At 37.8% G+C, this 16456-nt stretch overlaps 2 protein-coding genes across 4 annotated transcripts; both read left to right on the top strand.

Annotated features, from left to right (window-relative positions):
- The first annotated feature begins 1989 nt into the window (after nt 1-1989).
- Nucleotides 1990-10973, top strand: LOC6641298. Its single transcript, XM_002064217.4, has 5 exons — nt 1990-2331; nt 8432-8609; nt 8684-8810; nt 8879-10417; nt 10495-10973. The coding sequence occupies exons 2-5, from the start codon at nt 8445-8447 to the stop codon at nt 10632-10634; spliced, it is 1971 nt and encodes a 656-aa protein (XP_002064253.1). The 5' UTR covers nt 1990-2331; nt 8432-8444; the 3' UTR covers nt 10635-10973.
- A 643-nt stretch (nt 10974-11616) lies between these two features.
- On the top strand, nt 11617-16273 carry LOC6641297. Of its 3 annotated transcripts, none has more exons than XM_002064216.3 (6): nt 11617-11722; nt 14074-14132; nt 14191-14362; nt 14434-14704; nt 14761-15969; nt 16041-16273. In XM_002064216.3, exons 3-6 carry the CDS (start codon nt 14195-14197, stop codon nt 16184-16186), a joined length of 1794 nt encoding a protein of 597 aa, XP_002064252.1. In that variant the 5' UTR covers nt 11617-11722; nt 14074-14132; nt 14191-14194; the 3' UTR covers nt 16187-16273. The 3 variants fall into 3 exon arrangements, with proteins under 3 accessions (XP_002064252.1, XP_023030996.1, XP_023030998.1); XM_023175228.2 differs by lacking the exon at nt 11617-11722 and adding an exon at nt 12090-12124; XM_023175230.2 differs by lacking the exon at nt 11617-11722 and adding an exon at nt 12454-12537.
- The last annotated feature ends 183 nt before the right edge of the window (nt 16274-16456 follow it).

Here is a 16456-nt window from a genome sequence, read left to right as displayed (position 1 = left end):
TTCACACACTTTGCATTTGGCTGATTTTTTCTTTCTATACTATGGCAATATTATCATACATTTGCGTATTAAGTGAGATGCATTCAAATGACGATTTCGAGTGATGTGATGTGATGATGAAAAGTGTTTCAAAAATATTGTTGATTTCTTTGCCCACCTCTGTGGAAGAGAGAGTGGGTGGAGTGGCGGGGGTCTCCCCCTCTCTCTAACCATTTAGTTCTTATGGGGTACTAAAAACATCAAAGACAAATTAAAGCAAATAGCACGCCAAAAGATATCAGAACAAGCCCCAAAGCATAAAGGCGAAAGAAAAAAAATTGCTTCTATCTCTATTGACACACACACACACACACACACACTCCTCTATATATGTGTATATATATATATATATATCTATATCTGAATACCAACCAAAATCCCCCCGCTAGTCAGTAAAATTTTTGCCATATCATTTAGTTGGAAAATGAATTTATTTTCTATTATTATTTAGTATCATGGTGAAATTTATGATTAAATATTTGATTTGTTTGTGTTTGTGTGTGTGAGTGTGAGTGTGTGTGTGAGTGTGGGTTCCTACCAATACACGCAACATATATAATTGTAGCGTATGATTATCATTAACTTTACGATTTTATTTATACATTTTTTTTTGTTGCTTTCCTTCTTTACTTTGCATTTATATTTGCTGTGAATATATTAATTATTTGTGGCAACAAGATAGAGAAGGCAATATATTGGCCTCTCTGGGCTTGGAAACCGTTGCCAACCGCAACCACCTGTTGAACGAGAGGTGAGTGTGGGGAGGTGGAGATGGTGTTGCTGCTTTGACAACGTCATAATGTTACTCTTTGAGTTGACACTGATCCGATGAAGTGAGAGGAGCAGAAGAGAGATAGAGAGAGAGAGAGAGCAACACCAGAGACTAAGAGCATGTGTTTGGTGGGAGGGGGGGCTGGTGGGGGGGTTTAAACCTGAACGATGCGCAGAGAGTAACTTGTCGGCACAGTGGGCTTGAGAGAAGCTTGGTTTAGACAAATGGAACTAACCATTCATTCGCTTATTTGCCCCAACTGAAACAGGTATAGAACATTTTCCTTTGAACAGATGGTTGGATTTAACAACAGCAACAACAACAACAACAGGAACAGCAACAAAATTACCTGCCAATCAACTAATCAATTCGTCAACTTGAGGTTTGAGGTTTGAGGTTTTTACTAACCAATTAGTTGTAATAGTCTCGCATATGTTTGTTTCGACCTTTGAACTTGACCGTGAACCAACAACAGTTGGTAGAAGTCTCTCTCGATCGATCGATCGTCACGATGATATGAGCATGTTGGCCTATACCACTGGGTCTCACTGTCCCACTGTGCACAGTGCGTTTGAACTGCGAATAGCCACTTCCGCCATGGAGTTGCTTGGTCATTTCTGTGCTAATTGGCATGTCTAAATGGCCAGACTCTTGATTTCGATTGCTCCCTGATTGTAAATAGTGCATTCTGGTCCTCCCTTCGAGTGTGGTCTGGTGTGGTCTTGCTCTGACTTGGCGTCTGGTCTGGTCTGTTTTGGCCTGGTCTGGGTTCTAAGTCTTACGCATCAGCATTAGGTTTTAGCAACAGGCGGCAGAATATGCCTTTTCTCCAACTCTTCTCCAACTGTCTCTGTCTGTCTCCCACACTTGCCACTTACTCACTCTCTTTCTCTCTCTCTCTCCGGCTGTCTCTCTAACCTGCTTGCTCTCTCTCTCTCTCTAGCTCTGTCTCTGTCATCCTCTCAGCGCTTCAACATAGAGATAACAAACATGCTATAAAGCAGACCCAATACGCCAGCTGGCAAGTAAGTCGACTGTTGAACGCGTAAGAGTCAACAACAGGTCACGGAAGGAAAAAAAAGCAAAAGCAAAAACAAACAACAACAAACGCGACGTACACGAATAAGAGAGCGAGTGTGAGAGAGAGCGAGTGAATTATTTTTTGTTTTTTGTTTCTGCCAATTGCATTAGAAAATACAATATTTTTGTGTGTGAAAACAAAAAAAAAGCGGCGAAAATAGCCAACAGCTGAGTGTCAACGTCATTTCACTTCATTCCGGCCGGGCCTTGGCATTGACATTGACATTGACAGTGTGTAGGAGGTGTCTGTCTGTCTCTGTGTGTGTGTAATAATTAATGTTAATATTAGTGTTTGATTTAGTGCATTTAATTGCCCCGTTTATTTATGAAATTCAATTCTGTGATTAAGTAAAAACTATTCTTTTACAAAACTCAAGTACTTACCCTGTGATACAAAAAAAGGAGCAAAAAGGCCAAAAGGACAGCAACAGTTAGCAGCAGTAAGTAATGAATGTGCGGCGACACGCCCACCCATCGAACAACCAAACGCCCACTCCACAATGAAGCATGCGCCCTGTTTCCTGGCATGATCCCAAAAATAAACCTTTTGGCGGGACATTCCATACGAATTTCATTTCTAGTCGTAATTACTATTTACTATCCCCCAGCATTCGTATTTTTTTTTAACTGAATCTTTGTTGGCATTTATGGGTGTACATATATATACATATATCGTCTAGAATATATATGTATATTGACTGGCGTTTATTCCATTCGGCAGATTTAAGTTGATTGCGTGCTGATTATTATTATCGTCACAATCGCAATGAACTATTCTAAAGTGCTCGATGGAGGGTGAGGGTGAGGATGAGGGTGAGGTTGAGGGTGGAGTTGTGTAATCATTGAAAATGCGGTACAAAGATTAGTTTTGTTTCCCCTTCTCCTCATCCTCCTTCACCTACAACTCTTTTTGAGCATACCATGCAATTAATTATCGTGAACTGAACTGAACTGAGCTATGTACCTGTCTTTAATTTTTTGTAAAAGTCCAACTCAATTTCGATTTCATTACTTTTGCCATAATTTAATTACTTCTATCTTTAATTCACAAGTGATCGTTTCCCTAATTTCTCATGGCATCATTATGAATCAGTCGAAAAATACCACAAAAAAATGAACTTGTCATGCTGATCAAAAAAAAAAAATATAATTCGATTCGAATCTTTACACGTCAGACGTGACTTGAAATTTAAATATTTCAAATTGAAGTGTATTAAGTCTTTCTAAACGAGTAAGAACATTTGATGAATTGTATCCTTGACGGGAATATATGTACCTTTAAGATAAAAAATTTCCCAAGGATCAATATTAAACAGTTCTATTTAAACAAATTTTTAAACATTAACTTTTTTGGGCTTCCAGGTGTATAATTAATTAATATCATACTACAAAAGTATTAAATTTAAGTATATATTTTTAATTTCCATTTTATATATATTTTCAAGATGATTTGAATGATGTCAAATGCTCAAATATTTATAATTAGGAGTATAAATACTCATTGAAATATAAACAGAAATATAGAAGACAAACGACAGTCAAAAACCAACTTGAAAAATGTATTGATTTATTTAACAAAGGACAAAAAGTCTTTGAGACAAACTTCAAATAAATATTTTGCCTGTTCTTGTTTCTGAATCGTTTTCCCAATTTGCCAAAGAATTTTTTCCCTGCACTTAAACTGGAGAGTTTCATTATTTATAAACTTTCTGCTAAGTAGAAAATACATGTATAGTATTAACTCCTTACTTATAATATTAATAATCACAGAATCAAATGTGTATAATAATAATCGTATTGAATCCTTTTTTGACTTACAACTGTTTTAGTTACGACTTTTTGTTTTGAAATAAGAAAATGAAAATGGCAATATTTTTGAGGTTTTTTAAACAACTGAGAGAACTAATTGATCTCGATTTCAAGAAATTCATTCAAAATCGATAAAGGAAATAGAATCCAAACAAAAGTATCTACTTATGGTAAAACTTCTTTCAATTTTTTGTTTATGATTATTTCTTTTGCTTTCTTTTCTTTCTTTTTTGAGCGTTGGCCATTCTCAGTTACAAGTGGCCAAGTAATGTAAATTTTGAAAACCATTTGAAAACAATTACCAAAAAAGAAAAATCTTGTTACTGCTAATTCAGTTGGACTTGAGATATAGTGTGAATGGATATGGGAGAGAGAAATGCATATATGTGGTTTACTTTGCTCGAGTATTTAATTTTTAGGTACCTACTCGATTCTTTTTGGTTTTTATTCATTTGCTTATTCATTTCACAGAAACACTTAAGACCTACAAACACACACACACACTCAGATTCACAACTCAGAAACTTGGGGTAAGAGTGAAATTTAAGTACGTGAGTTTATTCAAAATAAGAATTACTTAAAAACGCACAAAAAATGCAGGCAATGTACTTATACTTATACTTACAGCTTATGAGCTGTCATGGGCATCGGAATTAGGATTGGCTCTAATAGTGGAGGGATAGGGATAGGGAGAGGGAGAGGGAGGCGAGAGATTGACATTGCAGGCATACTTAGTTCCACACACATGTGAGAATGTGCCGACTGTTGGGATTATTTTGTGGCCAGGGTAATAACAATAATCGAAATGCATCTAAAAATAAAAAATAGGAGACGAAACATGTTTTCATTTTGTTCATTTTTGTTTTCTTTCTCTATGTTCTCTTACAATCTGCGGCGGCATAATGTTTCAAAAAAGGCATTGACTCTAATTTACATTCAAATAAATCTAGGTACAGAAACACAGACAACAAATAGATAACAATTCGTTGTAGTCTTCTTCTGTGTAGTTTAAGCCAAGCATGACGAGAACCTCAGTACCAATGACCCCAGCAATTTGTTTACAGAATAAAACCAAAAAAAAAAAATAAAAAACAGTGGTTAAAATGAAACCGTGTGGAACGCTAAAAATTACACAATCAACAATGAATTTTTTGTCTGGTTAAAGAATCCTCAAAACTAAAGGATAATATTTGAATAGACGTTTTTCGTATTTCTCGTAGTTCTCTTCCTTGTTTCCCTCTCTCTCTCTCTCTCTCTCTCTCTCTCTCTCTGTCTGTGTGTGTGTCTCTCTTTCTTCTTGTCAATTCATGTCTCCACACAAATATTTCCTATTGAACGCAAATCAATTACGTTCTATATCGTTAATTGTATCTATAGACTTTAATCAATTCTCATTGACACAATTAAATTGTCGCTACATATTGTTGCAGTATACGTTTATATGAAATAAAATGATCAGCGGCGCCGGCACTTCACACATATATATATATATATACATATATATATACATATATATATAGATGTATATAGTGTAACTATGTAACATGTGCTTCGTACACATTAATCTCCATTCAATTGGCCAGACCTTATACATTTTGAACTGATGACAACTGCTTTTGAGTTTTTTTTATAGTCCATTTATCCAATATCGATATATATGTATATATATAGTGTCTCGATATTGTTTTCTTCTATTCGAGCTCTGAATGAACTGACTTCCTGTTATTTGCTTTGCATTTTCTCTACTCTAACTATTCTTGATCAGCATGACATTCATTTATAAACCTTAATTTGATATTTTAAACATTGGAATTTTCCCCAAGTTCAATCAAGATGGAACAACTTTAACATTATCAATCTAAAGTAAAGACACTTATATCAGTTAATTTCAGTAAGAAATATTACCCTGCGGAATTCAAGGATCGTGGGGGGGAGGAAGGGAAATGAGGCAAAATCTAAGAAACTGTTAACACTTGGATTTCCAAGGCCAAATTTACCCTATCAATCAATCATAACAAACTAATATACATATGTAGGCAAAAGAAGGCGTGGCAAGGACAAGCAAATTTCGAGTAGAAACTTGATGGCTATAACTCTGAGAATCTCCATTATCCAAGTGTTTATACAGACGGACAAATCGATTGGTTGCCAATCAAAAGTCAAAAAGATAGAAACGATTTTAACTCAACTATTTGCAAACTTTCAAAAGCTTATGTCATAAGATTATTACTTTATTTCACTGCTAATTTAAATTTAGTAATTACAGTTAGTTTTTGAATATTAATACACTTAAGTTACACTTATGTAATATCGCTTAGTTAGAAAACAGAAAATCAGATACAGATCTGAAAAAAAAACAGTTAAAGTTCAAATAAAGATAAAGTATTCCTAACTATTAGATTATAAACATAATTATTTTTTAGGAGAGAGATTGACTAAGTGATGGACCCAAAACAAATCAAAAAGGAATGTTACTTCAATATTATCAAAATTTCAAAATAAAATAGGCAGACAAATAATTGTTAAAGAGATTAAGTGATTATTTTTTATCTGCTTAGATTTTTTTTTCATTTTTCTTCAACAAAAAGATTTGTGCAATTTCAATTGAGTTAAAAAGCTTTAAGCAAGGCCTTCTAAAGAACAACCTTTGGCTATTTATGTCAGTCGACGATGCCTTGAAATGTGAAGAAGAAGAGTCAATTGTATCTATGAGATACATTCTTGTCACACTTGTTCGATATTAGCTCTGTGGCACCTGTACTACACCTTGTTTGCCGCATTCATGTTATGTACGCGAGAACTTGAGTTACAAGTGTTTTTTCCATTTTCCATTTATTTGCCTTTTGGCTCCAACTGGCACACACCGCGGCAGTCGTGATGGTGGTGGCGTCGTCGGCGGCGGCATTGATAAGAGGCCCCAAAGATGATAGATAGTAGATAGATAGATAGGGAGTGAACTAACTAATCGATAGCACGCAATATACATTCAAACAAACATTTGTAGGCATTGTGTGAATGCGATTCTAACAGACTTAGTTATTCACCTGATAACACTTTTGCCCCCCTCCGGGAAAAGGGATAAACTAATCCCCCCATAGTAGATGTCGTCTCTTCTTCATCCTATGAATGAGTCATTCATTCTTGATTATTGTTACTTTAAATTTTCCATCCAATTGTAAAGTTCATTAACAAAACGAAATCAGTTGCTTTCCATTATCAATACAGTGTATTATGTATTTGAAGCACTTTGCCCGGGAATCAACTAAGCAAAAAAAAAAAAGCAACGATGACGCGTTCTGTTTGTTTTACTAAATTAAATGTCCACGCTGCATGATTTGCAAAAAACAAAAACTCAAATAGAAAAAAAAAAAGAAAAGACAAAAAATAAAAAAAAACACCCAACAATTACTAAGCCAACAAAGTGGCTTGAAAACCGGTATAATTTGCCACTGACAAAGACAACGAGGGAGAGGCAGAGAGAGAGAGAGAGGGAGAAGAACGATGAGAGTGTGTGTGCGTGTGTGTGTGTGTGTGGGGGGGGGGGGGAAAAAGGGGACTTATATTTAAAACATGTTGAACTATATTTAAACATTTTTAAGCGAAAGTTTTACGCCATGTTGATCGATGTGCTGGCTCTCTGGCTGAGTGGCTAAACTCCGGATGCAAAGTGCCTTCAATGTCAACTCCTTCGTCTCCGCCCCACCCACCTCCCTCTCATACTCACATCAGACTGAAATCTGGTGGGGGGAGGGGGGGGGACTGCAGAGACTAGGGTGTAAATTTATGGCACGCTTCGATTGAGTTCAATGGTAAAACCGACAGCAGACAACAAACAGCAAGAGACAAGAGACACACACACATACTCTGAATTTTTATGAAGACGTTCATAGGAATTGGTTTCTTCTTCTTCTTCTTCATCATATGGTATAGGGTTGTGGGGACTTGTCTACGCATTATCGCCGCATAAATAATGACTATTGAATGGAGGTCGATCTTTGCCTGCCGCCATTCCATTCACGGCATTCCATTTTTTGCATCATTTTCTACAATCTCTCTTTTCGGAGGGAGCTCCTTCACTTCTTTCATAGAGTGTCTCAAAGTACCCTCATCTGACTATTGAATCTGTGTGGGTTTTCTCTGATCGTTTTTGTCTTTTCAACTTTACAATTCGCTCACTTTACGACTTTTAATAATTTCTGCCTTATTATAGCTAAAAGGGTATACAAGACCTTTGAATGAAATTTCTTGCATATTTTATTTGTTGTTCTCTTTGGAAATCAAGTGAATTAAGTGAGAATATGCCAAAGATACTAATATTAGAGATAACTTTGATTGCCCTTGTAAAGGACATAGATAGATAGTCTACTTGGATTTCTCAGCGAATAGGCCCTGCTTGGGCTAGAGCCGCACCCGCCTAAGGCTAATTGTAAGTGATTTCATTTTGTTGCCGGTTTTCCTTGCATTCAACAACAATTTAACTATCAGCACACCTTGTTTTATATAGAAATCTCATCGACTTCGTGCCATGCATATTAAATTGCCTATAAAGATAAACACAAATCGCCAAAGAACAAGAAAAGGAAGAAAAAAAAAACGTCACAATCTATGTATAATAGACACAAGGGACATGCCCAGTAAAATGCCTATTTCACACATATCCGAAGTTGGGAATACCCTTTATCATACATACTCCATGTGTCTCTAACACTTTTCTTTCCATCTTCATTGCAGCACACAACACACAATGGAAAAGTCAAATTTAACAGAAAAAAATCAAGCCAGTGTCTATAAAGACACCACCAAACCAAAGAAGCCAAAACGTCGGGACAAAAGCGATTTGGGACCCGATTTTGTGGCTCCAGATGGCGGTTGGGGCTGGGTTGTTTGTGTGGCAGCAGGAATGAGTAATGTGAGTTAAGACAACCCCCACAAGCAAAAAGCAACAAGAAAAATGAAAAGTTATCATTGCCTTTTCCGGTTTAGTTCTGCCTGTTCCCGGCACTACAGCAATATGGTTTGATATACAGAGATCGGATGCAAGGACTTGGATTCAGTCCCAAAGAGACCACATCCATTGTCAATGTGGTGATGGCCGTATCCTCGCTAGTGGGTGAGTGTTAATAACAAAATTTGGAAGACTACAAATTTGCTAAACTTATGGACGGACACTTTTTGCAGGCATTGTAAATGGGGCAATGTTCCGGAGGTTCACCTTTCGTCAGGTGGCTCTGACTGGCACCTCTTTGGCTTGTGTCGGCATCTTTGCCTCGGCCTTTTGCACAACCTTTGTCCAGTATTGTATCTTTCTGTCATGCATCTATGGCATTGGCCTGGGTCTGTCCATGGCGGCCACATCTCTGGCCGTGAACACATACTTCAAGCAGAAACGTCGTCGTGCCACTGGCTTTACGTGGACAATAACCGGCCTGGGACCGATCATCTTCCCCCATGTGTCGACCCTGTTGATGAGCTACTATGGCTCATTCGTCAGCATTCTGGTGTATTCGGGCATTTGCATGAATGCAATACTCTGCGCCATGATGTTGCAGCCGGTGCTGTGGCATGTGGCCAAGAAGCCCAAGACTGCGATCCCGGCCACGAATGAGGAGAAGGAGCCTCAGTCAGAGCTTTTGGAGGCAAACGGCAATCTGCTGGCCCCAAACACCGATCCTCTGGCTGACTATGAGTGCAAATATTGTCAGTATCAGAAGCGAGGCAAACGCGGCATCTTCTCGTCCCAGTATCTGTTCAATGTCGACGATCCCGAGAGGCCGGGCTATGAGATCACAGAGCCGGGAACACCCATGCTGGCCCGGGCCAACGATGGTTGGTTTGGCTCCAAAATGTCCCTGACCTCAGAACATGCCAATGGAGCTCGCTATCGCAGTAGGCAGGCCTTGATGCGTCAACTCTCGACCACGGGGCGGAGTCGTGAGAATCTGGATAGATTGGAGGCCAACGGTCATCGCGGTGGCGATGATGTGGAAACGCCAGGCCAGACATCGTTGTATAAGCCAAATTACTTTAATCGCGAACGCGAAGACATGGAGCGTTATGCCAGCAAGATGAGTGTCTATTCGAAATCTGGACACGATCAGGAGCTGCTGCGTTGCACCTGCGCCGAGGATAAGGTCTTGCTGCAAAAATCCGCCGAAGCCCTGAAACAGGAGCGTCTCGAATTGGAGGCTGCCGAGCAGGCCGAAGAGGAGGCCAAGAGCCGCATGACCTTCTGCCAGAAGGTCAACAAATTCTTCGATCTCGATTTGGTGCAGGATCTAACATTTGTCAATCTCGCCGTTGGCATGAGTGTGATGATGTTTGGCGAAATGAACTTCTCGGTGCTAACGCCTTTCATTTTGAATAGCTTTGGCTATACCGATCCACAAATTTCGCTGGCCATGTCACTGCTAGCTGCTATGGACATCTCTGTGCGTTTCCTGGCCCCGCTGGCCCTCGAGAAGGTGAAACTGGACAATCGAGTGCTCTTCGCCTTTGGCATTATGTGCATTGCTGTGGGTCGTGTCATTGTCACCCTCACCAGTTCCTACAATGTCATTTTGGCTGTTTTTATCATGATTGGTTTTGGCAAAGGATTCCGCACCATATTCTCGCCCCTGATTATACCCAGCTATGTGCCATTGAAACGTTTGCCAGCCGCCTCGGGTCTCCAGTTGATCTTTAACACCATGTTTTCGCTAGTTATGGGTCCCGTCTTGGGTAAGTTCCACAGCCTTTTTGGTCATCACAAGAGCAGCGAATTAATCAAAGATCTTCGATTCGTTCTTTTTTTTTAGGTATTCTCACTAATGCCTACGGCTATACGGCAACCATCCATGCCATTAATACTTTGACTGCAGTGGCCCTGCTACTTTGGCTCCTCGAATCGGTTGTTCGCCGCATGCTGGGCAAACCCTCTACAGGATTGGGCGCGTAATCCCCTGTCAGGACTAACTGGTCCACCATGAATAATTGAGCTTCTTAAACATACTTATTTAGACAGTCTGAGATGAAACAGCAGGCTTTGCGAGATTAAAATCAGGCCATATCTGAGAAAGAAAGAAAGAAAGAGAGAGAGAGAGAGTTAAATATTCCTTGAGCATCAGCAACTTGGCTAAGCTCGTACTTAAAGGTACTCTGGATGTGTAATCTTAAATAAATTTCTATGTATATTAAATTAAGTTTTTTTTTTTGGTGAAATTTCATTTTACACCTTGTATGATAAATTAGTATTGTAATTAAATGTATTTAGGTATTAAACACAACTTAATAATGAGCTAAATTTGTTTACTTTGTTTGAATTTGGGTATTCAAAGATTTAAAGTTAAGTTTTCCAACTAATAACTGATGGAGGACTCTAAAGGACAGGCTAAAGAAGTTTCTAAAAACTCAGTTAGCAGCGAGCACGAGGGATAAAAGGATATCTGGAACAACTATCTGGTATATTCAGATTAACTGAAGTCAATAAATTGGCCAAAATCATACATGATTAACAACATCTAATCGTTTAGTCAAAATTATTACTCATCCGCCATGTAGGCTCGATTTCAGCAAGACATTTTAACGAGTATTTCACTTCTCTTTAAGAAATGTTTCCAATATCCAATCTCGAAACTAGAAAACGGTAAATGGCTAATCAGTCTCGATTAGCCTGAGAATTTGTAGATAATCGAAAAATGTTCTATTCTGTTTACAGAATTTGTGTAATTCAGCTAATCTTGTTGGGGGCGCACGCTGTTAGATTTCAACGACAACGTGGTTGTTGCTCTTGTTGCCATATTATTCACATACATATGTACATACATATGTAGGTATATAGAAAGTACATATACTTATACTATAGTTGACCAAAAGCAGTCGCAGTCGCAGTCGCAATCGCCAATCTCCCGGCCCATAAGTTTTTAGTTGGTCTTCGTTGAGAGAGCCGCATGGGCTGTAGGAGCTCGCTCTAACTAGTTGGTCATCGGTTTGGCATCGCGTTTAGTTTGTCTAACTATTGTTTTAGTCGTCTAAATTAGTTCACTCGTAAGTTACGTCTTGAACTTGAAATATTTGCATCATTTTTATCGTGGTTATCAATTGTGTTAAAAACAAAAAAAAAATATATATAAAAAATACATAAATAGCTGCTGCAATTAAAATGTCAAAGCCAAAGTACTACACTTGAAATTTTCTTTTTTTTTTCTGTTTTTGTTTTGTTTTCTATTTCAGAAATCTGTTGCCAAGTTTTGCATGCAGCGAAAGCAAACAGATTAAAACAGTGAACAAAAAAATAATGCAAATTTATCCGTTTCCTTTATGCTCTCGATCTCTGTTATGCATTTCATTCAAGTGATTTGTTATCGGAAAGATGTTGACTTTATATACCCCAAATATACACTCACAGTTACACACAAGCCACACACACACACACACACACACACACTTGTAAGTATGTATACCAATAACAACTTCTATATAGACAAGTTTGAATAATATTCATGATATTCTCCATTTAACCACTTGTATTAGCCAAATTGTGATCTTAATCAGTGGGAAACCTTTTATAAAGGGAATAACCAAGTCAATCGCTATCTTATCGATGCTATCGATGGATTAATTTCTCACTATCTTGATATATAGAGATATTTGTGCTACAATTATTATCGACTAATTGAAGTTAAGTGAGTGAGTTGATAGATGGTGAGCCACAATCAAACATAATCAATTTCGTGATTTGTGCATTCCATCCTCTTGGAAATCGCCTTTAGACCACAAATTGTGCTTGGCCCTTTAGAATGGTCTAGTTAGTAGAGTGCCTACTGTTGAGGCGAAGTGTTTGGCTTACAAATCGGAAGAAAGTGAGTAAGAAATAATGTTTTTCGTTATTGAAGTCAAAGTAATCCTTATACACGTGATCTTAAGAAGAGCCTGGTGATTTGAATATTCTGGAAAAGACTCTTTCCTCTCTTCTCATAGCAAATCAACTAAATTAGTGACTAAAAGTTTTCCAATCAAGCACAATCTTTGTATACATGCTAATAAATCTTATAAACAATTCAATTAAAGTTTTGGAGGATTTGTTGCCATGCTAAGGAATATATAGAAATTGACATAGAGCCGGGTTGGTTGGTTATCTTTTTTGCGACAACATGTCGTATGTGTAATATTTTGAAAAAACATTCAGTTTCTTTTGGTTTTGTTTATGCCGTTTTCTTTTTAGTATCATATATCAACAAAGCGGAATCTCTATTTGTCACATGTGTACGTACTGATAAGACGAATTAGCCAATATTTTTGTTTTATTGCCAAAATTGCCTAACAGTTAAACATGACACAAAAAATGGGCTTGCTCTCAAAAAGTAAACCAATAAACATTTATATTTAGTTACATACAAATAAATAGAATACTTGCATTCGATAAAAAAAAACAAATCATTTTTCAAGTTTTTGATTCAGTTCAATTTCATTTCAGTTAATTTCATTTTGAAATATAAATATTTAAGCGTAGTTTTAATATACAAATTTATAAATTCTTCAGTGGAAGTATATGGGAATTAGAGTCTTTCACTTTTTATAAAAATACCCAAGGCAATAAATCAATAGAAGTATAACAAAATCGAGATTCATTTATTAATTTTCGTTTAATTGTTTCTAATAAAGTTCATCACATTGTCGTTATGAACAAAAAAAACAAATCGTCATATATTGTGTGACTTCCATACTGATAAGCAAACTGGGCTAGACCAGAAATCACGTTTCTCTGAACAAAGGAAAACAGTCAACAATAATAGAAATAAGAAATTGCTAGCAGATTACCTAAATCATGCAAAAATGTTGTATCATTTAAATATACTAATAATAATAATCTGAAATGCGCGAGATATAAAAAGATTTCCCTAAACCATAACTTACTTAACTCATATAGATTTGAACTCCATTTCAGAAGCATTTTTGAATGAATTTAAATTCATTTTCTTTAAATTCATTTCTCTTAGAATTGAGTTATTAGCTTATAATTTTAATTTAAAGTGGTTTTAAAGTCAACTTTGCAAATTGAGGTTCACATGTGGAAAATATTAAATTTGTATGCCTAGAAGTATGCAGCAAAAAGATTTGTGTAACCTGCTTGTTGGTTGTTTGGGCAAAATTTATTAACATGCTAAATTTCAAAAGAAATCTATTAGAGAATGTAGGTTGATTTTTGGCGACCTTTTTGCCGAATTTTTCGATTGACTTTCGATAAGGAAAAATAAGTGTTTCATATTATATAATTATAAGCTACCAATCAAATGCCGTATATTTTCTGTGGACTAAATTTTGATTAGAAAACAAATATATTTTTAATGAAAAACCTGAAATCTGTCTTTACTATATAAGAAATTTGCTAATTTCAGTTTCGTAACGCGGCTACTTTGAATTTTTGAGTCAACATACGCAGATATCGACAAAAATTGTAAGTACTACAGTGAGTACTAAACTAGGAGACTGACAACTGAAAGCTTTTATTACAGAACTATGGATGAATCGAAGAAGAAGGTCTATCAGGATACAACTCGTCCTTTGACTAGCAAAGTCCGTTTGCGTTACTACAACAGGAAGAACAAAAGTGATTTGGGCTCGAATTTTGTGGCTCCTGATGGTGGCTGGGCGTGGGTCGTTTGTGTTGCGGCCGGCATTTCCAATGTAGGTAAAAATGATTAGAAATAAAATATTATTAATTATTTTTTTCAACTAATCGTTTTTCCTACGAACAGTTATCGATTTTTCCGTGTCTGCAGCAGTTTGGCTTTCTGTTCAAAGACCGACTGAGTGAGGTGAACTTGAGCAACTCACAGATTACGTCCATTGTGAATACACATTCGGCCATCTCGGCCTGTACGGGTCTCCTGAATGGTCCAATGTTCCGTAGATTCACGTTTCGTCAGGTGGGCATGACGGGGTCACTACTAATATCAAGTGGCATTGCCCTAACTGCCTTTTGTAACACCTTCTTGGGCTTTATGGTCACCTATGCTATGCTCTTTGGTAAGATCAGAGCATGAACTTAAGTGCATGATGTATTTAAATTCTCCTGTTTTCAGGCTTCGGCATGGGCATCAGTGTGTCATCTTCATCGCTAGCCATAAATACGTATTTTCAGAAGAAGCGACGTAAAGCAGCCGGCTTCTCGTGGACCATAACTGGACTGGGACCGATATTTCTGCCCCATTTGGTCACACATCTGCTTAGCATCTATGGTGTCCAGGCGACTGTCTTATTGTTTGCGGCCATCTCGTTGCATTCTTTTGTCTGCGCCTTAATCTATCAGCCCGTGCGGTATCATGTGAGTGCCCAAAGTGGGGAAGAACAACCAGAACAATTGCTTGAGGATCAGCCAGGGGCTTTGTGTGCCCACTGTGGCATGCAACGCAAACACGAACCTGGCGGCATCTTCTCCAGTCAGTATCTCTATCAGGATGACGATGCCCAACGTCCCGGCTTTGAGATTACCGAGCCGGGCACTCCAATGCTTTCGCGAGCCAATGATGGCTGGTTTGGTTCGCGTCAGTCTTTAGCCTCTAGTCGTCTGCGTTTTCGCACTGTTTCGAGTGGCAAGGATTTGGAGCATACTCCACTGGACGAGGAGCAACAGCATCCAACAGAAGAGTTTCTGCGACCAAACAACTTTCGAAGGGAACGTCAAGAGTCGCTGACCTGTTGCAAGTGCTCAGCACTCCATGAACTGACTAGGCCACAAATGGAAACGAATAATAATCAAGAAAAGTTCCAGCAGGAAGTGGAAAAAGAAAGGGAGATTAGTTTTCTCCAAAAGGTCATTACATTCTTCGATTTGGATCTCCTGAAAGATTTCACATATGTGAATCTTGTCGCCGGTCTGACAATTATCAATTTTGCTGAACTTAACTTCTCCATTCTAATGCCCTTCATACTGGCTGACTTTGGTTTCGATACATCGCAAATTACCCTATCCATATCCCTGCTGGCTGGCCTTGATATATGCATGAGATTCCTGGTGCCATTTTTCACCGAGAAGATACCATGGGACAATCGTGTCTTCTTTCTAATTGGCGTCATTGGCTTGGCTTTGGGACGCACAGTTGTTGCCTGCACAAGATCGTATAATGTGATCCTTGGTTGCTTTGCCTGGATTGGCATTTGCAAGGGAGTTCGCACAATATTTTGGCCTTTGATCATCCCAGGACATGTGCCACTGGTTCGATTACCAGGTGCGTCGGGTCTGCAATTACTCATCTCTGGTCTGTTTACCCTATTCTGTGGACCATTTGTAGGTGAGGGTCATCAAAATTACCATCTACCAAATAATATTTTCTCTATATATGTGTGCTTCGCCGATTTCTAGGTATGGTGCGTGATCGTTATGACTATTCGGTGACATTGCACTGTCTCGATGCTTTATCCTTTATAGCGGCCACATGCTGGATCCTGGAGGCTCTTATACGTAGAAGACGTCAGAGAAAAGATGTAGTAGAAGACTCAAATTCATGAATTCACTATGATCCATACTGTTTTTTTTCTTCTGTCTTCTCTCCCCTATAGATGTAAATAAATGTAGATATAAATATATAAAAATGTTCAAATGATTGTCTTATACATATATAGATATTCAGTGTTTTAGCTGCTCTTCACTTTGATCGAGTTAGGTTTTTGTAAAATTGTTGCATAATTTTAGGCAAATTACTTTTACACTATATTCAAATTTATCTACACTCGTTTCTACATATGTAATTATGCATATAATTTATTGTTTTTTTTTTT

This window comes from Drosophila willistoni, assembly GCF_018902025.1.
Source record: "Drosophila willistoni isolate 14030-0811.24 chromosome XL unlocalized genomic scaffold, UCI_dwil_1.1 Seg141, whole genome shotgun sequence".
NCBI lineage: Eukaryota > Metazoa > Arthropoda > Insecta > Diptera > Drosophilidae > Drosophila > Drosophila willistoni.
This window is presented reverse-complemented; position numbering and strand designations above follow the sequence as displayed.

Bases quoted from the DNA above. Each gene is read 5' to 3' on its own strand.
- LOC6641297 (XM_002064216.3), top strand. From the start codon at position 14,195: ATGGATGAATCGAAGAAGAAGGTCTATCAGGATACAACTCGTCCTTTG. The intron at 14,363-14,433 runs GTAGGTAAAAAT...TCCTACGAACAG, and splicing joins TTGCGGCCGGCATTTCCAAT to TTATCGATTTTTCCGTGTCT. The intron at 14,705-14,760 runs GTAAGATCAGAG...TCCTGTTTTCAG, and splicing joins CACCTATGCTATGCTCTTTG to GCTTCGGCATGGGCATCAGT.
- LOC6641298 (XM_002064217.4), top strand. From the start codon at position 8,445: ATGGAAAAGTCAAATTTAACAGAAAAAAATCAAGCCAGTGTCTATAAA. The intron at 8,610-8,683 runs GTGAGTTAAGAC...TTTCCGGTTTAG, and splicing joins TGGCAGCAGGAATGAGTAAT to TTCTGCCTGTTCCCGGCACT. The intron at 8,811-8,878 runs GTGAGTGTTAAT...CACTTTTTGCAG, and splicing joins GGCCGTATCCTCGCTAGTGG to GCATTGTAAATGGGGCAATG.